This window comes from Chanodichthys erythropterus, chromosome 8 (assembly GCF_024489055.1).
Source record: "Chanodichthys erythropterus isolate Z2021 chromosome 8, ASM2448905v1, whole genome shotgun sequence".
Taxonomy (NCBI): domain Eukaryota; kingdom Metazoa; phylum Chordata; class Actinopteri; order Cypriniformes; family Xenocyprididae; genus Chanodichthys; species Chanodichthys erythropterus.
Genome location: NC_090228.1, coordinates 24,769,962 through 24,794,937, shown reverse-complemented (window position 1 = coordinate 24,794,937; position 24,976 = coordinate 24,769,962). Strand labels below are relative to the sequence as shown.

General features: G+C 37.2%; 1 protein-coding gene across 5 annotated transcripts in view; it reads left to right on the top strand.

Moving 5' to 3' along the window:
• Positions 1-641: 641 nt before the first annotated feature.
• gramd4a (GRAM domain containing 4a) overlaps positions 642-24,976 on the top strand; it is an 87,814-nt gene continuing 63,479 nt past the window's right edge. For 3 of the 5 annotated variants that reach the window (XM_067392389.1, XM_067392390.1, XM_067392388.1), the window contains exons 1-3: positions 642-870; positions 6,832-7,039; positions 19,848-19,956. In XM_067392389.1, coding sequence (XP_067248490.1) covers positions 842-870; positions 6,832-7,039; positions 19,848-19,956 — 346 coding nt within the window. In that variant the 5' untranslated portion in view covers positions 642-841. Of the gene's footprint in view, positions 871-6,831; positions 7,040-16,231; positions 16,918-17,532; positions 19,763-19,847; positions 19,957-24,976 lie in introns of those variants that run through there. The other 2 variants (XM_067392392.1, XM_067392391.1) reach the window with 2 other exon arrangements.

Below are 24,976 nucleotides of genomic sequence, written 5' to 3'. Positions count from 1 at the left end.
TTTCTGTCTATAAATATATCAAAACAGTTGTTCCCTTGTCTGTTAAAACATGTAAATATTAAAGCCTCTTTGGTGTTTCCATGGTTTCTACAAAATAAAACCGGAAACCGAGGGTAACGCGGGTATGACGCGATTAACAGGCGACTCCTCACACGTCCCGGAGCCTTGGTTAAAATTGCCTCACGATTTACAAATAGTTGCAAACATTTAAGTGCTCAAGTGAACAAAATATATAACACTGGCCTAGTTGTTTTTGAATATTTTACTGCACAATTCTTCCATATTGCACCTCAGTGGCATGCACAGACCTCCGCGAGGTAGAAATCGCGTTCCGGGGGGAGAAATAGGAACGCGGGGGCACCGCGATGCGACCGCAAAGGGCACTTTCACTTTCACGATCAAAGGGGCAATGGCTCAAGCTTGATATAAAGGCATACAATCTGCAATAATAATAAGCAAAACGCTAACAAGAATTAAAACGCAAAATAATAATAAAAAGAAAAGTTATTGACTTAATGACTGTCAGCTGCCCAAAAAACATGAATGTCAGTCAATATTTCATTAAAGCAGACAGTGCTGCGGCCCCTTTAAGAGATCAGTGGACGCGTTTAGGAGATCTGTCCGTCTGCTGTATGTGTGAGTTCAGTGACATCAACAAGACACGCAGATCCGTGTTCTCTGGGGGGATTGACATTATCTCGCGCATAATCAAGGCTCCGGGGACATCGCGCGGCTCTTTTTAGACAGCAGAGGGGAAGCTGCTCGGGGAGCTGGAATATATTTACAGCAGTTTTCCAGCAGGTGTTACTGAAGGATCTATCACAGACTATCAGCAGGGTTCATGAAACTTTGCTACGATTTGCGAGCTGGGTAAGTGTCCTTTAAACAGATTCAGGACGGCAACAGGCGATTTACAGTGTGTGTCTTCAGGACTGTCATGATTCATGGACAAAACCATTTCTGTTATGAGTAACGCTCTTTAAAATGAAGCTGTTGATATCACTGACAGTGTCGCACTAAGCCCGCTGATTTAAATAGCTAGCTAAGCGTGTATACGTCATAATCGAATGTGTCATCGCTTTGTTTAATGTGACATTTAAACGCGTTCCAAGAACGTGGCCGTTATTCTGTCATTCCGACGCGCGGTTCAGTAGGGACAAAATGTATCATTCTGTGGAACACAGGACTAGATACATTGTCTTCACACAGCATGTAGACGGCCTTGAGAACGTGCGAATGATGGAGCGAAAGTTACGTGTTAGTGATGTTGCGATGATGGTCATGGATAATCTCGTGAAGTCATTCATTTATCTATTGATTCATTGACTGATTCATTTAGCCTACTTATCCATTGATCAACCTGTTCTGTTCCGCTCAGGCTTGATCGATAAAATAACTGAACAGTGGATTCATTGATTAACTGATTAATTTATGTTTTGAGTTCATCTTCATCGATTCATTCATCGATTGAGTCACTGAATCATTTATCCATTGTGAAATCAACTGAATCATTGAGACAAACCGATTCATTGATTATATTTCCAGTAATTTTTACTTTTTATTGATGTCATTGATGAATTAATCTTGATCCGTGGATTCATTCATGCATTGAACTATTGAGTCAATGATTAATTTATAGTAAAATCATCTGAATCACTGAAACCAATCGATTCATTGATTAATTGGTCTGTTGATTCATCTTTGGATTAAAGGGTTAGTTAGCCCAAAAATGAAAATTCTGTCATCAATTACTCACCCTCATGTTGTTCCACACCTGTATGACCTTCATTCATCTTTGGAACACAAATTAAGATATTTTTGATGAAATCTGATGATTCAGTGAGGCCTGCATTGACAGCCCAGAAAGCTACTAAAGACATATTTAAAACAGTTCATGTGACTACAGTTGGTCAACCTTAATGTTATAAAGTGATGAGAATATTTTTTGTGCACCAAAAAAAAACATAATAACAACTTTATTCAACAATATCTAGTGAAAGGTGATTTCAAAACATTGCTTCATGAAGCTTCATGAAGCTTTACGAATCTTTTGTTTCCAATCAGTGGTTCGGAGCGTGAATCAAACTGCCAAAGTCACGTGATTTCAGTAAACGAGGCTTCGTTATGTCATAAGTGTTTCGAAATTTCAATGGTTCACCACTGGGGGGCGTGAGTTTGATATGTGCTTCGAACCACTGATTCGAAACAAAAGATTCGTAAAGCTTCGAAGCTTCATGAAGCAGTGTTTTGAAATCGCTCATCACTAGTTATTGTTGAATAAAGTCGTTATTTTGTTTTTCTGGCGCACAAAAAGTATTCTCGTCACTTCATAACATTAAGGTTGAACCACTGTAGTCACATGAACTGTTTTAAATACGTCTTAAAGATGAACGAAGGTCTTACAGGTGTGGAACGAATCTTTTCATTTTTGGGTGAACTAACCCTTTAAGTGATCTATAGATTTAATGACCTGAGTCACTGATTCAAATAAACTGAATCACTGATCTTTTGAGTCATTGATGAATTCATATTTTGATTAATTGATCCATCCCAGCAAACATTTGGACGTTTAATGACCGTTGAAATGACGTCCCCCGGCACGTCCAGTCATGGTTGAAAAATAGTTCCAAAATGAAATTTGAATGGACGTCTTTGACGTTATCTTATTAATTATTATATATTGAACTACACATAGCTAAAATTCAAAGTAACAATTATACTTGCAACCCTAGAGAACTGAAGACATGTACAAGCTTATCTGAATGAATCTTTTGGAAATGTTCTGTGTTACATATTTTTTACTGACTTATGTCATCCTACCACGACTGTTTTTGCCCAAGGACACGACGTTGCCATCGGACCAATGTTTGCTGGGATGGTTTAGTAATTAATTGAACTATTAGTCACTGATTCGTTTATCCATTGAATCGCCAATCGATTCAATCATTTTCATATTCGAATGGTTTCAGATTCAGCTGTTTTCTCAAGCAAACCATGTCTATGATCAGTATTCCTGCACTGAGAGAGTTTATGTAGGCAGCACCTGTGGTTTTGAACTCTGAGAATGACTAATGCACAAATAAAGGAGTATATTTTTTTGCTTTTGTGTGTGTATTGTGTAGAATATATTTGATCTTGAATGAACTGAATATAATCTGTGTCTCAGATATGAATGACCTTGTCCTTGTTTGCTTTTGTAAGTCATGGTGTTCGTACAATGCTGTAATGGTGTTCAGTTAGAAGTAATTCAGAGAACATTGGTGGTGGATATTCATGTAGAGATGCGGGCAGTGTCGAGATCTGTGGGTGGACGCAGTTAGTTCCGCCTTGTGTACTTGACTAGAGACTTCTGCAGCTTTCACAGCATGCAGAATCACAATAACAGCCAAATATAATTTCATAATAATAAGCACCAATAGTTTTCAAGGCAGTACCTGTTGTATAATGTAGTTCCAGAGAGAGACAGTTACAATTGAAGCTCCTGTCCCCATTGTGTAGTTGTCTCTCTTGGCTGCATCTATAATGTCTGACATTATTTTCTATACATAATACCTTTTTATTCTCATCTGCTTATCTTCATTTCAACTGTTTGTTGAAATTACCCGTCATTGTAAATATTAGCTTAAATTGTAAGTGGTAGAGCAAAAAAAAGTGTTAAAATGCCGTAATTTACTCGCCCTCATGTTCATGTTCTACACCTTTATGTCTTGCTTCCATGGAAAAGAAATATAATTTACATTTACTTTTAGCTGATGGTTTTATCCAAAGTGATTTGAGAAATGAGGAACATAACAAGCAATTAATTACAGAGTAAACGATATTCATAGACATTACCAAGTTTATTAGAAAGCTAGAGTAGGAAACAAGCTAGAGCAGAAGTGAAATGGAGAAAAGAAGAAAAAGGTGTTGGTTTTTAAGGTTGTGGAGTCATTAAAGGGTTAGTTCACCAAAAAAATCTGTTATTAATTACTCACCCTCATGTCATTACACAGCCGTAAGATCTTCGTCTTCATCTACAGAACACAAATAAATAGGGCTTGGTTAAAAATATAAATTTCGCAATTTTAATCGATTCTCATTTTTACGAACCGATATCGATTCTTAGATCCCAAGAATCGATTAGTCTAGTCTGTTTTCAGTTGATGAATGAGCAGAATATGTAGCGCCTCCCATCCAATAAATCGCAATAATATTTGTGCTTTGTTACTTTTGATATGAAGCGAAGTCTCAGATTTCAAATGACATCCATCTTATTATGATATTCAAAAAATAAATACCGTTTTGGCGCTGTTTAATGCAATGTGACAGGTCGCTTTAGCGCCTCAGTTAAAGAGAAGCGGCAGCACGAGCTCATGTGAACATCCTCTCCTCCGCTTTAATATCAGTTACAGCGCGAAAGAAACACGACTAAACATCTGAAGGTATGTTAAAATATACAGTACAACTTACCAAAATCCGTATCATGTCTTGTGTAATAGCTCAATCAGTGTTTAAACTTCAGAAAGACGTCAATAAAACAGCTTGTAAACAATGTCACGTAACGTCACATTTACCTCAGAAAAACATATTCAGTGACCATAAACTCATTAGTCAGCTAGAAAAATGAACTCTAGAAAGCAACATTCTGATAAATATAGCTATGTAACGTTACATATTCATTATAATTTTTAATGATATTTAATATTTGATGCATGTTTGAATAAATCAGTTATGACAGCCGCGAATTAAATGTTTATATTTAAAAAAAAACGAATGGGAGTAGAAATATGATTATGTAATTCTAAACTTTATTTATAATAAAACATCATTGAGTGTAATTTAAGTGTTTGTATATAAATAAGTTCATTTAACTTTCAATATTATAGTAGTACCAACTTACCTACATGTGTACAGTAGTTTACAGCATTAGTTTTTTCCTCTAGAAACTTTGCCATCTACCATCTACTAAAATACTACATCCAAAATAATCGAATCGAAATCGTAATCGAATCAAATCATGTGAATCGAAAGCATGTGAATAGTAATAGAATTGAATCGTGAAAATTGTCAATACCCAGCCCTACAAATTAAGATATTTTTGATGAAATCCAAGAGGTATATCCATAGACAGCAATATAATCAACACTTTCAAGTTCCAGAAAGATACTAAAGACATTAAAACAGTCGACGCGACTGCAGTGGTTCAACATTCATTTTATGAAGCGACGAGAATTCTTTTTGTGCACAAAAACAAAACAAGAATAAAGACTTTATTCAACAATCTCTTCTCTTCTGTTCTCATACGTTGTTTACGTCCATCGCTACATCAGAACACTGACTCATTATTGGCCGGCTCCTGCGTCAGCATCACACGCATGCTTCGTGCTGCTCATGTGATCAGCTTTGGCCAATACTGAGCCTGCATTCGGACATAAACACGGAAGCCTTCACTATGCTTACTTCATCAACTGCGTAAGGATAATGACAGGGAAGAGAAGAAATTGTTGAATAAAGTCGTTTTTTGTTTTGTTTTCGTGCACAAAAAGAATTCTCGTCACTTCATATAATTAAGTTTGGACCACTGCAGTCACGTCGACTGTTTTAACGATGTCTTTAGTAACTTTCTGGACCTTGAAAATGGTGGTTATTTTGCTGTCTATGGACGAGTCATATACCTCTCAGATTTTATAAAAAAAATCTTAATTTGTGTTCCGAAGATGAATGAAGGTCTTTCGGGTGTGGAACGACATGAGGGTGAGTAATTAACCCTTGAAGTGTAAATAATATATTATGAAACATTGTAAATATAAAATCTGCAAAATGTCACAAAGTCTTGAATCCATTCGTTCTCTAATGGTTGAAACTATTACATTGTGATGATTAGTTGAAACCGTTTCAAAGAGGTAGTGACACGGCCAAACAAATTCTGTGGGAAATCCACACATGGCACACATCTCCACTATAATAGAAAAAAAAAAGAAACGAAAATACTTTGGTCAGTGATTCATGCTCGAGGCAGGAAAAGCCCCAGCAATCCATTTCCAACCTATTGTGTCATTAGAGAATTTCTCTTGCTGTTTGTCTTCAGAACAAAACAGCAAATGAATTCCCTTTTGTTTTAAAAGGTCAGCAGATTACTGAGAACTGATTCATTCACGTGTTTTTGTAAAAGTTCTGAGGATATAAGCATGTGTCACAGAGGTGACTTCTGGGTAAACTATGATGTAATAACATATTTTAGAGAGGAGATTCACATTTAATCAACTGCATGTTATTAAATGTTGTGGCATCCATTATTTTGTACATATTCATTATAAAAGCTCCAGGTTGTTAATTATTTTAATCACCTCATTAATGTCAAGTGAATAAAACATTGATTGCTGTTGGATAAATACATGGTTATGTTATGATGGTGTATGATTTTTTTTTTTTTTTTTTAAATGGCTTCAGAATGTAACTGTTTTGATAGAGGATGCTCCTGATTTAAGGCATGAGATTTACACACAATTTCTGAAATCAAACATACATATATATATGTATATTACACAGTATTTACTTACACTTTTGTCAGTCGACCAAGTTGACATGAGCATCAGCCAATGGCAGAAATCTCAAACGAGCCACAAATTGGCTAATTAATGGAATTGGATGATATATATCGGTCTGTCAGTACTATTGACTTACTGTAATAAAGCCACTTTGCATCTTCATTATGTGGACTGAGCTTTCTCCAGCGGGTTGGCAGCATAACACCTGTGTTCTCTTAACTATTTGTTCTCTTGTGTGAGTTCTTACTTTTAAAGTTTTTACTTTCTGTCCTTAATGCTTTGTTGTACTTTGTTGACTCTGCAGGGCTGCCATACACAATGTTAAGGTAAAGCCTAAAGCAGCTGTGTTGAACATGCTAAAGCGGCTGGACAAAATAAGATTCCGCGGTCCCAAGCGAGATGACTTCCTGGATCTACCCGAGTCCCCTACTGGGTCGGACACTGAATGTAGTGATGACATGCTGCTGAGACCTCGACCTTCAATACGAGACAGTGATGAGCAAAGAGACCCTGTAAGTAATTACATTTTAAACTTTATGTATGAAGTATGAAGTAATCATTTAGGAACCTCTGTATGGGCTGTTATAAAACCTAGTGAGCTGCCTACCTAGACAACATTTTAAAGGGTTAGTTCACCCAAAAATTAAATTTCTGCCATTTATTACTTACCCTTATGTCGTTCCACACCCGTAAGATCTTCATTAATCTTCGGAACACAAATTAAGATATTTATGTTGAAATCCAATGGCTCAGTGACGCCTGCATAGCCAGCAATGACATTTCCTTTCTCAAGCTACTAAAAACATATTTAAATCAGTTCATGTGAGTACAGTGGTTCAATATTAATATTATAAAGTGATGAGAATATTTTGTGCCAAAAAAAAACAAAATAACGACTTGTATAGTGATGGCCGATTTCAAAACACTGCTTCAGGAAGCTTCGGAGCATTATGAATCAGTGTGTCGAATCAGCGGTTCGGTGCGCCAAAGTCACGTGATTTCAGCAGTTTGGCAGTTTGACACGCGATCCAAATCATGATTCGATACACTGATTCATAACGCTCCGAAGCTTCATGAAACAGTGTTTTGAAATCAGCCATCACTATATAAGTCGTTATTTTGTTTTTTTGCTGCATAAAAAATATTTTTGTTGCTGGCTATGGAGGCCTCACTGAGTCAACGGATTTCAACAAAAATATGTTAATTTCTGTTCCGAAAGTTTTACGGGTGTGGAACGGCATGAGGGTAAGTAATAAATGACAGATTTTTCATTTTTGAGTGAACTAACCCTTTAAAGCATCATAGGTTTAACTCCAACACAAAAGGTAGGATGCAACATTATGCTGCCTTCTAAGGTAACATTTGCCCAAAATATTTGGACTTGAGTTCTCATTTTGGGCCGTCAGTGTAACCCTTTTCTGAGCCAACATTGGTTAAATGTCACAAAACACTATAACCAATTATGCTATACCAGAAAATTTCAGAGGAAAACTATGAGCGCTTATGTTGACAATTGTATCCTATTGACGCAAGGCACTCCCTGAATGCATTGAGTTGATTGTGAGTATATTTCATTCAGCACTGAAAAATATCAATAACAAGGCACTATTTTACCAGTTAAAATTTAGAAAATGTCATGTTGACATGATGACAGCAAACTCTGTCCACATAGCTATTTGTGTGGCACGTGGTGTTGTTGCCTATGTAGAGCATTTTTAAAGGTGCCCTAGAACTTCCTTTCACAAGATGTAATATAAGTCTAAGGTGTCCCCTGAATGTATTTGTGAAGTTTCAGCTCAAAATACCCCATAGATTTGTTTAAATTAATTTTTTTAACTGCCTATTTTGGGGCATCATTAACTATGCACCGATACAGGCTGCGGCCCCTTTAAATCCTCGTGCTCCCTGCCTTCCTTTCGGAGGTCTTTTAAGCAAATAAGATTTACAAAAGAAGGAGGAAACAATGGTGTTTGAGACTCACTGTATGTCATTTCCATATACTGAACTCTTGTTATTCAACTATACCAAGGTAAATTAAATTTTCCATTCTACGGCACTTTTAAATAATTTGAAGATGCATATGGCAGTTAGAATGTTGTATTAAAGGAGTCGAACACCGGACGAGAAGTGCAGCATCGTTTAAATTGCAAGCACATTATTTTGTATGAGTGTATGCACACTGTCGCGGTAGCCATCTACGACTCTAGAGGCTATTCAAAATTCTGCTGTGCAATAAAGTTTTCCATTACATTTGCTCCAAATCATTGATAGCATTGTTCCAAATCAAAGATAGCATTTTTTAGAAAAACTTTTGAACTTCTGTGGCAAAATTCACTTTTATATTGTTTTTGAACATAATTATGTGTCCGCAGTGTGTACACAACCACCCTATTGTGGTAAAAATCCATCCACTCAGTTTATTTTCCCTATAAATTGAAAACAGTGTCTAAAAAATTAGCCATTTAGGAATGTGCTCCAATGTGACGCCACATTGGAACAGGCCCCGCCCACGACTGGCGGCGGAATCTGCCCTATTAGCTTAGCTCCTCCCCTGAGTGAGCTGTTCACAGTCCGCCATGTTTCTCTCCTTGCCAGAGAATTGAACAGCAGCGTTCAATAAGAAATGTATTCTTATTAAAGCTACTAAAGTTATTCAGTCAAGAGTGTGATTTCTTTCCTTGCTGTTTACGTTCACAGACATAACCGACTGTGTTTGTGAACTTTGTGTGTTTGTGAACTTTGTGTGCAAGGTCTCGAGGCATGATTTTTAAACGTTTTTTAAATGCTGTGTCATTTGTGAGGAAAAATGGCATGAGTGCAACAATGCATCCATTTAACACAATTTTACACAGAAAAACAATAGTAAAGTTCAGTGGAATGCAAAAATGTGTGAATGGGCACTAAGAAGGTAGATGCAGTTTCTTCGAATTGTGCTTGTGATAAATCTCTTTATAGAGTCTGACCTTTTCACATTAACTTCCTCTTTATCTTCCATAATGTTGCAAATATTCTGTATCAGCGTTATCTCATTTGGCTGCTTAAACTGAGTTGATATGCAGGAAGGCCTCAGTCTGTCATCTTGTAGCCAAATGATGCTTTAATACACTTCACTATCCTGTTAAAACCAGACACTGTAGCTTCAGTCGGGTACCTTTTCATTTCACAGATGGTTTCTGGAAGAATTCTTTGCCGTAATCATGTTAGACATGTTTTCTGAGAGGTTTATAGTCATATCTGTGTAATTTGGTGTTCTGTTTATTTTGAGGCTTTCCCCTCAGTGATGGAGCCTCAGATTAGTCATAGTGTTGCATAAGTGTCTCACAAAAGAGCCAACTTCCTCTGCTTCCATATGAAACATTAGTGTGTTTTTAGATGTAAACTGAGATGCTGTCAAGTGACAGTCCTGTAGGTTTTGTCTCTATGTTGTAGGGCATCTTAATATATGGTAAGGTGTCGAATCCTCATCCCTCAACCATGGGTCTGTTCCTAAACCTGTGAGTTGCCCACCCAGGCAGTAGTTTCAGGAATAAAAGGTGTTGAGTGGTCACCAGGGTGTTGCTATGTGGTTTTAAGCAAGGTTTTCAGAGTGGTTTTTAACATGCTGCAAGGTGGTTACTAATTGGTCCAAATCAAAAGACATCACCCAAGTGTTTATAATAATATTTAGTCAATACTGTAGTCAATATGATGTTTATATTTACACTTGAGCCCTAATCGGACAGGATTAGTTTGAAAAGGGTAGATGGAGTAATGTAATTTTACCACAGGACGTCTGTAATATTAATGGCCAATTCACACAGTATAAGAAGTTTCAGTAAAACTAAAAGAAATGGGAGGGGTAACGAGATTTACACACTGCTGTCACCTCCCTGCCATCGTGTGTATTACATATAACTACAACCCAAATTCCGGAAATGTTGCGACATTTTTTTTAAATTTGAATAAAATAACTAAAAGACTTTCAAATCACATGAGCCAATTTTTTTTTTTATTTACAATAGAACATAGATAACATAAATGTTTAAACTGACAAAAAATACAATTTTATGCACAAAATGAGCTCATTTCAAATTTGATGCCTGCTACAGATCTCAAAATAGTTGGGACGGGGGCATGTTTACCATGGTGAAGCATCTCCTCTTCTTTTGAAAACAGTTTTGAAGACATCTGGGCATCAAGGTTATGAGTTTCTGGAGTTTTGGTTTTGGAATTTGGTCCCATTCTTGCCTGATATAGGTTTCCAGCTGCTGAAGAGTTCATGGTCGTCTTTCGTTTAATGATGCGCCAAATGTTCTCTATAGGTAAAAGATCTGGACTGCAGGCAGGCCAATTCAGCACCCGGACTCTTCTACGATGAAGCCATGCTGTTATAATAGCTGCAGTATTTGGTTTTGCATTGTCCTGCTGAAATACACAAGACCTTCCCTGAAATAGGCGTCATCTGGAAACCTTTATATACCTTTCAGCATTCATAGTGCCTTCCAAAACATGCACGCTGCTCATACCGTATGCACTTATGCAACCTCATACCATCAGAGATTTTGAACTGAATGCTGATAACACGCTGGAAGGTTTCCCATCTTTTTAGTCCAGAGGACACGGCGTCCGTGATTTCCAACAAGAATGTCACATTTGGACTCATCTGACCATAGAGTAGGGGTCATCAACTATATTTGTCCAAGGGGCAGAATTTTCACTGCAGACACTGTAAGGACCAGATACTCGTAATATAAAATAAAAATTTGAATGTTATTATTTGATATACTAATTCTAATTCCAAATTTATGTTATTTTTTACATATTACCTGTACTGCAGCAAGCCACCAGGGGGCGATAGTGATATTTTAGGCTTCATATTTGTGAGGCTGTCAAGCTGTCCATCACTGTCACGCAATTGTGCGCAAATCCCAGGCAAGGAAAATTTTGACATTTGTGAAAAAATGAGCACGTGAAACAGTAAAAGATGTTCAATGAGAGAACGCGTTTGACGTCATTCTTGACTGAAGGCAGGCTATGGCACAATCTACTTTTCAGAAGGCTTTTTGTTTCGTTAGATTTAAAAATAAAAAACGGTTCTCATTCCCCCTTGAATAAGGCCGGCGACACACTGGCTGCGTGAGCGTCTCAACTGGGTGGCGTGTCCGTTTTTATTTTGGCTCCCATATTTAACAGGTTGGAGTTTGCACACTGAGACACGCGTCTCAGGCGCGCTCGAGCCACGCAGAAAACGTGTGCACGCTAGAAATAGAACCGACGCGTGTTCTTCCAGCCCTATGGTTCCAGCAACGGGAGTGTTCTCTGGCTAGAGCGCAGAACAGCGGAGTTTGTATGGACCGAAAAGTGCATGTCTGAGCTTGTGTTTTGTTGCTTTGACGTTGTGGAAAATAGAATAATAGAAACAAAATGTATTAGCATTTTTACCCGTTATTATCAACTAAAATTAATCTCGTTTTTAATTTAACTTAATTTCGTTTTTCTGTATTTAAATTTAGTTTTTTCTTTATTTAAATTTAGTTTTTTCTTTATTTAAATCTACCGTTACTGTGCCAATTTGTTAAAAAAATATTAGACTACCTTAAAAGTATTGCTTAATTTAACAGACCTGTGTGTGTGTGCGTTTTATAATATCACTAGTGCAGTGTCCGTTCTCGGAGCATAAGCCCTGCCCGCGTGAGGTACGCCGCTTCCCGCTCGCGCTGCTCTAACTGTATTTTACTAAAAGTTTATTAATTCTTAATGTGTCGCGTCTCGCGTGTCCATCTATATTGCACCAAATGCGACACTGCACTCCCTTGTGAAGTCGATTGGATGAATGGTTCTCGAAATAATAAAAATGCAAACGGACATACAGACACAGATTCCTGCCTTTATTAGAGAGAAAAATATGTTCAGCCCCTCTCTCCGAAGCTTCGAATAGTCGATGTTCATCAAAAAATGGTATTCGGACCAGCCCTAAACTTTTTCCTCTTACAAGGCTATTCCTGAATTCAGTATTATTCTGGGGACCGGATGGAAATCTCTGGCCGCCAGTTGACGTTGCATGACATAGAGCATGTTTCCACTTTGAAACAGTCCATTTTAAATGAGCCTTGCCTTACAGGACACGACGGCGCTTCTGAACCATGTTCACATATGGATCCTTTTTGCATGAGAGAGATTTAGTTGGCATCTGCAGATGGCACGGCGGATTGTGTTTACTGACAGTGGTTTCTGGAAGTATCCCTGGGCCCATTTAGTAATGTCATTGACACAATTATGCTGATGAGTGATGCAGTGTCTTCTGAGGGCCCGAAGACCACGGGCATCCAATAAAGGTCTTCGGCCTTGTCCTTTACACACAGAGATCATGTTAAAGACCTGATATCAACTTAATTAGTTGCTAGATGTTCTCCCCGCTCAATCTTTTCAAAATTTCTTGCTTTTTCAGTCATTTGTTGCCCCCGTGCCAACCCGATTTTAGGCATCACATTTGAAATGAGCTCATTTAGTAGATAATAGTGTAAAATTTCTCAGTTTAAACATTTGTTATGTCATATATGTTCTATTGTGAATAAAATATTGGCTAATGTGAGTTGAAAGTCTTTTAGTTTTTATTTTACTCCAATTTAAAAAACGTCCCAACATTTCCGGAATTCAGGTTGTGTGTGTGTATATATATATATATATATATATATATATATATATATATATATATATATATATATATATATATATATATATATATATAACTGTTAGGTCTGGTCGAATGATTTATTAATTAAATTAATTGCATTCTGATTGGATTCTGTTGGTAATATGCACTTACCTAAAGCTAAAAAAAGTTTTGTGCCTCTAACAAGTGCTTTCAGCTTTCTTTTTGATCTGAATGGTATGCGGGAAACACTTGAGGTTTGCCACAAACTTGTCTCACTGCTTAGAACGCAACTGAATGCTGCTTCAAGTGCCTCCATACTTGAAAAACTGTGGAAAACTACTTTTAAACAGAAAATGAAGGAATATTTACTTACATATTTGCACGGGATTATCATTACCTGAGGTAATTTTTCCGGACATTTGTATAGAAGGAAAAAGTCACCGTAATCTTTGCTGACATTGTCTGTGATGATTACTGAGATGGCATATTCGGACGTTACTAAAATCACTGAGAAGCTCTGGTAATAATTACTTTACCCCTCCTCTCCATGTAAAACTAATCCCATTCAAATAGGGCTTTAGACACAAAAATGTGTCTCTGAAAAATGGATTTCAATCCATTCTACTCTTTGGAATGAGTCCTAAAACCCGGAAATAAGAATTTTTGGTTAAATTACTGAAATAGCACAAGCTCAAGGTATATTTTACATTTTCAAGTGGCTAAATGGAACTATGGAGGTTGTCAGAACAATGAACTTCATCACACCAAACATGTAAACTCATCTACTTACTAGTCTGCTTTTACATTCTTGCTGTGTTTATAAGTAGTCTTAATATTTAATGAAACAGTCAAAATTCTAACTCAAACTTTTCTACTTGTATGATTTAAATAAAGATTTATCGGAGGTTTAGTGGTAAACCGTGGTGCAGTTTGTTTATCGCGTAACAATAGTTTTTTACTTCAGGCAATTGTATTTAGGCTTCATTAAAGTTGTGTTCATTTGTGAAGATTATCTTGACGAACAAAGCATGTAAGAATCATAATCTTTTGTTGGTTACACAGTGCATTTTCTGCAACAATCCAAAAGCCAAATGAAAAAAGCTATGGGCTTTTTGTTGAGGAGACCAAGATAATATTAATTTTGGGGTTGGCCTACAAAAAGATTTCACATCTGTGATGATTCAGTAAAAATCTTCTGTTGAATGATGCAAATAAACAACCTTAACTATTATGTTTTTTTGTTCTTAATAGCGAATTGAGTCATTAACTTAGCAACATGTTAACATCAGACTCCTCAAACAAGGTCAAGAGTTTTAAAAACAGTAAATTAATATTCTGTCAGTTAAGATACTAAATGACACTGGGTAGACACTGAGAAATGTCTCTAGGGTGTGGAATGAAATAATCACTTTCTTTTCTCATCCCCCTCTCATCATGGATCTAGGCCATGAGCACCCTCCTGAAAAAGGTATGTTTTGCATGCTGGGGCCAGGTTGCTGGGAACTGGGATTGCTGGTAGACCAGCTGTACCAGCTCAGTTTTGCTTGAGAACAGCATGATTGTGCTTTTCCACAGCTAGACCAGCACTGTACCAGCTCTTACTCAAAAACCAGCCTGTACCAACATGGAATTCATGATAGTTTATGCTGGATTTTTCGGCAGGGCAATATGAAATGAGCACTATGAGGATAAGACCTAAGACCTTGAAGGACTAAATACAACCTTAAAAGACTTATAAGACACTTAAAAGACACTATAATTAAGTTTGCTTATATGTACTTAGTGAAACAACAGCATCAAGCTACTGGACACAACAAAAAACTGTGCTGGTAATAAAAACAATAGCCTATTAGTGTTATTTACTGTTGACAGTTGAGAAACGGCGTGGACGTCAGACGTAAATGGCCACGCACATTATGAGGCAAGAGTCACGTCTTGTTATCCTCTCAAGCTGAAATCCTATCAAACCAGCACATATGGTCACAAGTTTAAATCCCAAGTGTGCTAAGTGATTTAAGGTCTGGGTTATGGGAGTGGTATGGAATTCTGGGAGTGACCCAGCCGCTTGATGCAAACTGTAATCACATGAGATTTTCAAAACCCTGTATGGGTGTGTTCATCTTTGCTTCCAAACTTGATTCTGTTCCTGATCCATCTTAGTTTAAACAATTTCTAAGTGTTGGCAATATTTTTCTAAGGCAATAAATGATGCAATTTTTACAACAGTAGTTGGTTTTTTATTGGTTGCCCAAGGAATGATTTGCACACATTAATTTTATCCTTAGAATCTCAAATATCACATACTGTAAAGTCCACATTAATGAAAAAGAGATTGTGAAATGTCTGAAAATATTATGACTGTTGGATTTAAAATGATTTAGTGCTTATTAATTTAAAAAAAAATGGATTTTGAACATTTGTTATAAAACAAGTGTTACTGTTATAGTATGAATTATTATTATGGTCCAATTGATCAGACAGTCTGACATACTTGTGAAAAAATCCTATAGACTTGCATTGAGGGAGAGGCTCTTAAAGGGTTAGTTCACCCAAAAATGAAAATTCTGTTATTTATTACTCACCCTCATGCCGTTCCACACCCGTAAGACCTTCGTTAATCTTCAGAACGCAAATTAAGATATTTTTGTTGAAATCTGATGGCTCAGTGAGGCCTACATAGGGAGCAATGACATTTCCTCTCTCAAGATCCATTAATGTACTAAAAACATATTTAAATCAGTTCATGTGAGTACAGTGGTTCAATGTTAATATTATAAAGCAACAAGAATATTTTTGGTGTGCCAAAAAAAACAAAATAACGACTTATATAGTGATGGCCGATTTTAAAACACTGCTTCAGGAAGCTTTGGAGCATTATGATTCAGTGTGTCGAATCAGGGGTTCGGAGCGCCAAAGTCACGTGATTTCAGCAGTTTGGTGGTTTGACACGCGATCCGAATCATGATTCGATACACTGATTCATAACGCTCCGAAGCTTCCTGAAGCAGTGTTTTAAAATCGGCCATCACTATATAAGTCGTTATTTTGTTTTTTTGGCGCGCCAAAAATATTTTCGTTGCTGTATAATATTAATATACACTATTTTCATTTTTGGGTAAACTAACCCTTTAACCACATCAAGGCACCAGAATATCATACAGGCTTGATGGTGGGCTCTTTGGACCTAGTAACTTATACCTAGTAACCACCCAGAACACCCTAGCAACTGCATAGCAACACGCTAACTATGACCCAGAGCACCTTAGCAACCCTATAGACAACCATTACAGCATTTTGCCATTAACTGTTTCCATACGAAAAATCTGAATATCACAAAAAGAACTTGCGAATAAGGCACAATTTCTAGTTTTTCTACTAGTTTCTATTGTAGTTAGTGTGCATGTCTTCTTACTGAATAAATAAAATGATAAACCTTCTCTTCAGAATCTTGGCGAAAGTAGTAGGTCATCCGTAGACTTTTCGCCTATTGTTTTTTGAATATTGTGCATTTGGAGATACTACTATTTTGGCGTACTGTTTTTGCATACTATATAATAGGGAACTATTCGATTTTCAGACACAGCATTGTTGTTTCCATCCATAATTTTTATGCAGTATTCCAAAATGTGAATAAAAATATGTGGTTGTCACCCCCCTTCTATATCTAGTTCTCTAGTTTTTCTGCTGCTGTGTTGGGATTACTTCTATGATACCTAAAAGAAGCTTTGGCTTGTCCAAGGTTAAGCTTTTAAAAAGGTTTGTATTATTAAAAAATGATAGTGTGATGGTTTCCAGAGACCTTGAGCTCCCTCCAACATAATTGTGTTTTGGCAGTAAAACATTTTGAAGAGCTAAAATCCGATATGCCTCTGCAATGGCTTAGGAAGCATGTAACCTGCACATGCTGAGAGGCTGACCAGTCTTACCACTCCTTTTGCATGTGTTTGCATTGGTAATTTCCTGCATCAAGGGCAGCTTTAGTGTTGAATGCAACAGCCGGCTAACAGAGATTGTAACCAGTGGTGCCCTGACGTTTAGACAGCAGTGAGAAATGAGTCATCGCTCACATGCTGATCGAAATAGCTCTGCCGCACACATACAAACACAAACACACATGGAGCCAGCACAACTCACGTCTGATATTGTAGTGCTGTGTAGTTTGGACTGTGTCATTGCAGCACTTTTTACTTTTTGATTCATGCATTAATGACTCCCTGAAGGCCTCAGGCTAATGAGATCACTTTTTCACACAAGCAGGGGTTTGATTGTCTTTGAATACCCTGTTTATGAAAGCCAGTCTCCTACGGTTTCTCGACTGGAAACTGCCTCTTCTTTTGCTCTGCTAATGACCCTTCTAGCATGGACACTCAGGGCACTTTATTTTGTGCCACAGAAGTGCAAGATGCATGTTAGCTAGTAGGGTTGGGAATTGAGAACCTATGGTAAATTGGAGTTTGCTATATTGTTGTAAAATTTGGCAATATTAGTATTGAGTCATTTAAACACTGGAATCCGATTGCCCGATTCCATTATAATATTCTGATTCCCCAAATTCTGATTGCTATCCCTGGAATATGCCTTTTAATTGGAAATTAGTTGCATGTAAACATCTAATTCAGAATTTATTTCCCAACCATTTCCATTTTTTGGTGATGTTGTCGGGCATTTTTGAAGTCCTTATTAAAGGATTAGTTCATTTTCAAATTAAAATTTCCTGATAATTTACTCACCCCCATGCCATCCAAGATGTTCATGTCCTTCTCTTTTCAGTCGAAAAGAAATTAAGGTTTTTGATGAAAACATTCCAGGATTATTCTCCTTATAGTGGACTTCAATGGCCTCCAAGCAGTTGGTCAAAGGTCAAAATTACAGTTTAATAGCAGCTTCAAAGAGCTCTACACGATCCCAGATGAGTAATAAGGGTCTTATATAGAGAAACCATCGCTCATTTTCTAAAAAGAATTAAAAATTATATACGTTTTAACCATAAATGCTCATCTTGAACTAACTCTCTTCTTCTCTATTTGAATTCCAGCAGTGTAGACACTGCTAAGTGTATTACTGCCCTCCTCAGGTCAAAGTTTGAACTAATTGTTATATACTTGCACTAACATATTGTATATGACAATTTAGTTCAAACTTTGACCTGAAGAGGGTAGTAATACACTTAGCAGTGTCTACACTGGTGGAATCTGGCGGCGATACATATCGATATTGAACGCGATATTGCGTGTCTTATCAGTGAACTACGGCTCTGTCTATTAAATGCCGCTTCATTTGAAAGCAGGTGATGCCGATTTAGCGGTAATCAGGGAACCGGCTTTACTGAAGAAATGCGCGTGACAAAAGCATTCGATACATCGCCCAGCCCTAAATGAACCTAAAGACTAAGTGTACTGTATAACCAAAAACAGCATCAGAATTTGTTAAGTGGAATCTAAATTGTATCCAGATTTGTTAAATTTATATCCCTATTAATTTGTCTATATATTTTAATGAAACAACAATTTTTGGAAGCAAGAAAATGAAGCACAAATATTATATTTTACATAGTAGATGTTTTGCCAAGTTATTTAGAGGCGTAATTTTTTTTCTCTCTATCTGCTGACTTTAACGTCACTGTTAAGGACAATCGCTAGCGAATAGCATGTTTTGATGCCATCAGCCAATCAGCTGTCAGTGATTAGCTTGGCTCGAAAAAAAACTGTAACCTAGAAGTAAGTGCCGTCATAAAATCTGTTCTACTTTTAGCTACCTTTTTGAATAAATGTTTCTTTGTGCAAACTTATCAGGGGTCTCTTTCATTCTCTTAAAGGGATAGTTCACCCAAAAATTCATCATCATTTACTCCCCTTCAAGTTGTTCCAAACCTGTATAAATTTATTTGTTCTGCTGTACATAAAGGAAGATATTTGGAAGAATGTTTGTAACCAAGCAGACCTTGAGAATTAGGAGTAGGAAAAAATACAATGGCAGTCAATGGGGGACGAGATCTGCTTGGTTACAAACATTCTTCCAAATATCAAAAATCTAGAAATTTATACAGGATTGGAACAGATTGAGTCATTTTTAGGTGAACTATACCTTTAATTTCTCTTTCCCTTTCTCTTCCACGCACATCCCTAATTTTCTATTTCCCCAGCTGTTGTTGTTTATTTGTGTTTATGTAGATCAGCTTAGATATAAACCCACGACAAACTGCATGAAGCAAGCATTTTACAGTCATAGGTTTAATGCAGTGAAACCAAACACGTGTGTCTCAGTGAAGCTAGCATGCCTGCACTGTCAGTCGCATTGGCCTCTTAAAGAGACACCTCTGCTTTTCTGCTGTGTCTCTGCAGTACCGCCCTCTCGCCTAATCTCTCACTCACCTACTTTCTCTGTCTCTCTCTCTCTCACTGCGGTTCGTCTTTCTGCAGATCTTGCTTTCTTTCGGCCTGTGTGTGTGTGTGTGGGGCGGAATGGAGTCAGAAGCAGGTTCATGTTGTGCTATCAGTGAGTCCGAATTTTACATTCCACATTTGTCATTGAGACCGGCCTCCAGTTTGAGGCTTATCTAACTAAAACAAGAGGAAGACACCATATAGAGGACTAGTATTCTGTAAGTCACCGCTCGGAGAGACTAGTTTATTGTGTGGGATGGATCACATACATGTCTGTTAATAACCCTGTGTGTTTCTTTCTAGGCTGGTTTGGGGACTTTGTCTGTCATGCAAGACCTGAGGAGCGAATCAGAACGTCTCAATGAGGTCAAGGGTCATTTGGAAATTGCCTTACTGGAGAAGCACTTCCTACGTGAGTACTGGAAGGAGGATGTCTCCTTGTATTATGATATGTGGAGCAAAGCTGATCAAAAGTTGGGATGCTCTATATGTACAGTATATGCACAATGTTTCATTCATACCTACCTACAGGTTATCCAGTAGAGAGATGGTGTTCAGTATGTGTTGTATACTGTATCAAAAATTTACTAGGATACAGTATGATATATTGTGCTGATATTAAGTGATCTGTGGTGCTATAGGTAGGGTTGGGTGCACCTCATCTGGAAAATTATTAATGTGATGGCAAGGGAGTGGCATGAGGACTGTGAGGGGTGGCAACACCAAAGCAAACAAGCTTTGAATCATCTACTTAATCTATACTATATCATCTATACCACATCTATACTTACTATAATTAAAAACAAAATAGCTGCAAGCGGTAATCATCGGGGTCCAAGCACCAATGCCCGTGTGGATGATTAGCGATCCAACTTAAAATGAATCTTATGATGTTTTGCTTTTCTTTATTATAAATATTATATTTCAGTTTAAATCCAGGGCTCATTAATACTTCAACACTGTTGTTTTTGAATGTCTCTACCTTGGTGCTTTTCATGTAGGTACAGTATGTTAGATGTTTTAATCTTCAGTTGTGTGAATGGCACACAATTTCTACCTTTGTATCTCTTTTAGATATATATTGTGCTTCATTATGCTTTTCTAGTTGTGTTGAAGGTTTATTGTAGTGACATGAACAGATTATTTGTATCCTCTGTATCTTGACAGTAGGATTGTGTTTATGTGGTTGGACAAACTCATGCGGGCAGTTTACCACATGGTTAAAGTCTTGTTCACACCAAACTAAAAAGTTGTGCCACATGTATTGGTGCAAACAAATTATAATTGTTGCCTTATTGTGGACTGATTAGCTATTGATCACCCTGAGTGGTACTTTTTGGTACGTGTGTGGATGTTGTTGGTCAACGTTTGCTCTCTTTTTATGTAACTGAATGTATGCACTATGATATTAAAGCAAAAACACCTACATTATGTGGACAAAATGTTCTCGCTACAGTTCTCATGAGAAAAAAATCTTTCACTAAATAAGTAAAATAACATATCCCTTTATTAAAGGGATAGTTCAGCCAAAAATGAAGATTGTCATGTTGCTCTAAATATGTTTGACTTTCTTTTGCTGAACACAAAAGAAGACAAAATGAAGACAATGAATAATGAATAAACATGACATTGCTTTCATGAATAGCCAAAGAGAGCATAGACTGATCTTGAAATTTTCAGTGAATAATGACTTTTATGGTACTTTCATTGTGTTTTTTTTCTTTTTGAAGCTTGAAAGCATCAATGGAAAACATATACAGACAAAATGTATACCTTGAATATTCCATAACTTGTAGATATCTGCCAAATGTATGCAATATTAAGTGCAAATGTTTCTGTAGGGGTTAGGGGTATAGACAATATAATTAGCTAAGTATAACAACAAAAGAAGTCAATAGACAGTTTCTACCCTGAAAGGAAAAAAAAAAACATTTAAATGTACAGTGTATGTGTGTGTGTGTGGATGGATGTGATCATCGTGTCCATCACAGCTACAGTAAACACTGGTCTGGTTCAGTGTCTCATTTGAGAATGACATATGAACAGCAACCGAAGGTCATTAGTGAATGACACAGTCACAATCGACTTTTATATAACCCTAAGCGTGCCCTAAGAGAACCCACACATGAGAGGGAGTGAGAGAGCACGCATTAGTAAGCTAGAGGAAAATGAATGGGGAGAGATATATTAAATATGAAGTAGGAAAGGGATTATGGAGTGAAGCTGCTGGAGCATCAGGACAGAGGATTTTTGCTCAGGAAACACAGAGTTATAGCCACATCTGTGAGCTCTGATTTGTGAATATCATGCAGATATGTGAATAAGAGAAATTTCAACACTAGAATCACTGTGTTATGAGTCCTGTTGTAAATTTCAAAGAGCAAGTTTCTTGTTTGTTTACTCTTGAACATGCATGACATTAGCTAGGCCACATGCTTTTGTATGATTTGACCTAAAAACTTTTATGATATAATCCCACGTGTTTTTGTATGATTTGAGCTAAAGATTTTATGATAATCAAAGTATACATCTTCTATACATCTGAAGAAGGCCTAAGACTTGGGGGACATGACTAAAGCTTAATTTTTTTCATTGAACACAAGTTTGAATTGATTTGAACATGAATCAGATTTTTGAGGTGAATAAGAGCTGAAGAGTATAAGATTTTCTGTGCTTCACAACTTTTTTTGACCTGTTCCTCACACAAAGCTATCGCTTCTTGAAATATAGTAGATGTGTCTGCTTTTAGGATGCTTTTATTGGGCTTTTCTAATTTTTTTGAAGATCTACTTTTTATTTTTTATTTGAAAATTCTGTGTAATATTATCTTTTCTGTTTCATGTACAAAAAAATCATGGTGCTTGTGCTTCTTCTGTTCATTCAACTAAGGACATATATTTTACATTGATGCACCAGCCAACACTATTAGGAGTTGAACCCATGATTTTGTTGTTCAACTACCAGTAGATCAGTGTGTGGAACAAACTCTGGGTTTCACCCTCTGCTGACATCAAATCCTACATATGACTGAGAGTCTATTTTAAGTGTGTGTGTGTGTGTGTGTGTACATGTGTGTGTGTTTATCCCACGTGTTCCCGTCTTACGGCTCTGACCCATTTAACACTTTTTCCAGTCATTACAAAGCAGTTGTGCTGACATCACAGGCTCTTCCTGTTTATTTGTCTTCAGTATTCTGTTTTTCTCAATCTAATTTAAATTTGCATTGTTTGACGAGATATTATAAGTTATAATGATAATTGATAAATTGATAAAATTGATAATGATAATTGTTCTTTTTGATTTTTATTCTTTTCTTTTCTTTTTTGAGTTGGATTCTGGCTTTATTTGTTGCATAGTTTAAAAAATAAAAAAGTCAATCTGTAAAAATAAATACAAATCGGACCTATGCACAAACAGTCTTTCCCAGTAACAGGGTCAGAAATCATTCCTTGGTGTATAGCCTGTTATGTAAATATGCCAGGTATTTAAACACTGGTAAGCATACTTGGAATTGGGCGAAGTCACACAATCTGAGATTGCCCCCTATACCCTTAAATAGGGCACTATTTGAGGGAACAGCCATTTGTAGAGGTATCCAAAACCATAGTGGATGTTATTGAGTGCACCAACTGATGTATTTCAACGGCTAGCAAATATCCATAATGCATTGTGGGGCTAGTGCCAAATGAATTTCTGTGTCTCACCAGAAGATGGTGCTTGCAACTGAATCATCCATCCATCCATCCATCCATCCATCCATCCATCCATCCATCCATCCATCCATCCATCCATTTTTCAAATTGCTGGCCCAATGTGGGTACAGCATAACATTATACAGGTATAAATTCCTTTTGAATTGGTTATATAGTTTAATTAACTTTTATACATGCTAGATTCCATGACAGAGTTCAAGATAAATGTTTTCATTACTACTGAAGCTTCCATTTTGCTTAGTTTCAAATGATTATTAAACAGCAAGCACAAAATATACAAAAGCGGAAGCCACTCCGGCACACTCAGTGTCCGAATTCACTCACTCGTTTACATTCAAGTGGACTAGATTATTGGAGTATTGTAGGGAATAGTGAATGAGGTACAGGGGCCGATTTCAAACACAGTTATGGTTAACATGGCTAGTCCATGTGGTAATTATATCTGGCAGGAAATCCAAATGTCTGCCTTACATTCATTGACCTCAGACATGGCTTATCATTTGAAACATGTAAGTTGTTGCCTAATGTTAGCTACTTTGCATGGTGGCTCGGTCTAATCTTAACCTAGATAAATGTGCGCTATTATTAGGTGCACATCCAAGTGTTCATGCAAAGTGTGGAAGCTAAATTAGTACCGCATACTTAACTTAACATGTATTTATCTCTAAAGGAGTTTCATCTTTGCAGTCGACACTGATTCAGAAATGGCTTAAATGAGCAACTAACTACTCGACTAGAAAAATCTTTAGTCGGGGGCAGCCCTATTATTGAGTATGTCTTACAATTTTGATTAATGACCTAAAAGTAGGTTTACATTGCATTTTAACTCCTACATTCAATGTGGTGTCAGACTTTTGAACCCCACTCTATATTGAATGGTTTTATGATGTGACAGATAGCCATTATTGAGTCATGACAGCATGTGTGTGTCTATTGCAGTGTCACAGTTCTATGTCTGTTAGGGTTAAGTAATGAGATTAAGAGATGAGAAGTTCATCACCTTCTCTTTGGCAGCACACACAAAACTCTGACATGAAAATGCTGATTCAACCATATAAATCTGACATCAATTTGCTATATTACAACCCCAAATCAAGAAAAATTGGGACATATTGTAAAGGACGGAACACACCAAGCTGACGCCGACGAACTAGTGGCGATGAAAGCAGACTGCGGGGTTGGCTCACGTCAGCAGTGTCCAAAGTTAACCTGACACACCAAACCAACGCTCGACAGCCGACAGCCAAGTAGCATGTCCGTTCTGTGCCTGCGTAAGATGAAATGCCTTTACGAACCAGCAGGTGGCAGTATCTGAACAGCCAAATGAATGATCAGATGGCCCGATGGACTGACGAGCTCCGACGTTTTTTCTCCAACATTTTGAATCGGCCAAAAAAAAAGCCGACGAGGACCAACTTCAGCCGACGGTGCGGAACACACTGAGAAAACTTAGTCGGCCGACGAACAAAAACTGCCAGACGGCTGACCATCAGCTTGGTGTGTTCCTGCCTTAAAACGCAATGAAAATCAAGAATCTGTGATTTGTTCATTCTTTTGAATCTTTATTTAACTGACAAAAGTAAAGAAAAGATTTTCAATGTTTTCACTGACCAACTTGATTTGTATTTTGTAAATATAAACAATTTTTGATTTTGATGGTTGCAACACTCTCCAGAAAAGTTGGGACAGAGACACGTTTACCACTGTGTCACATCACCT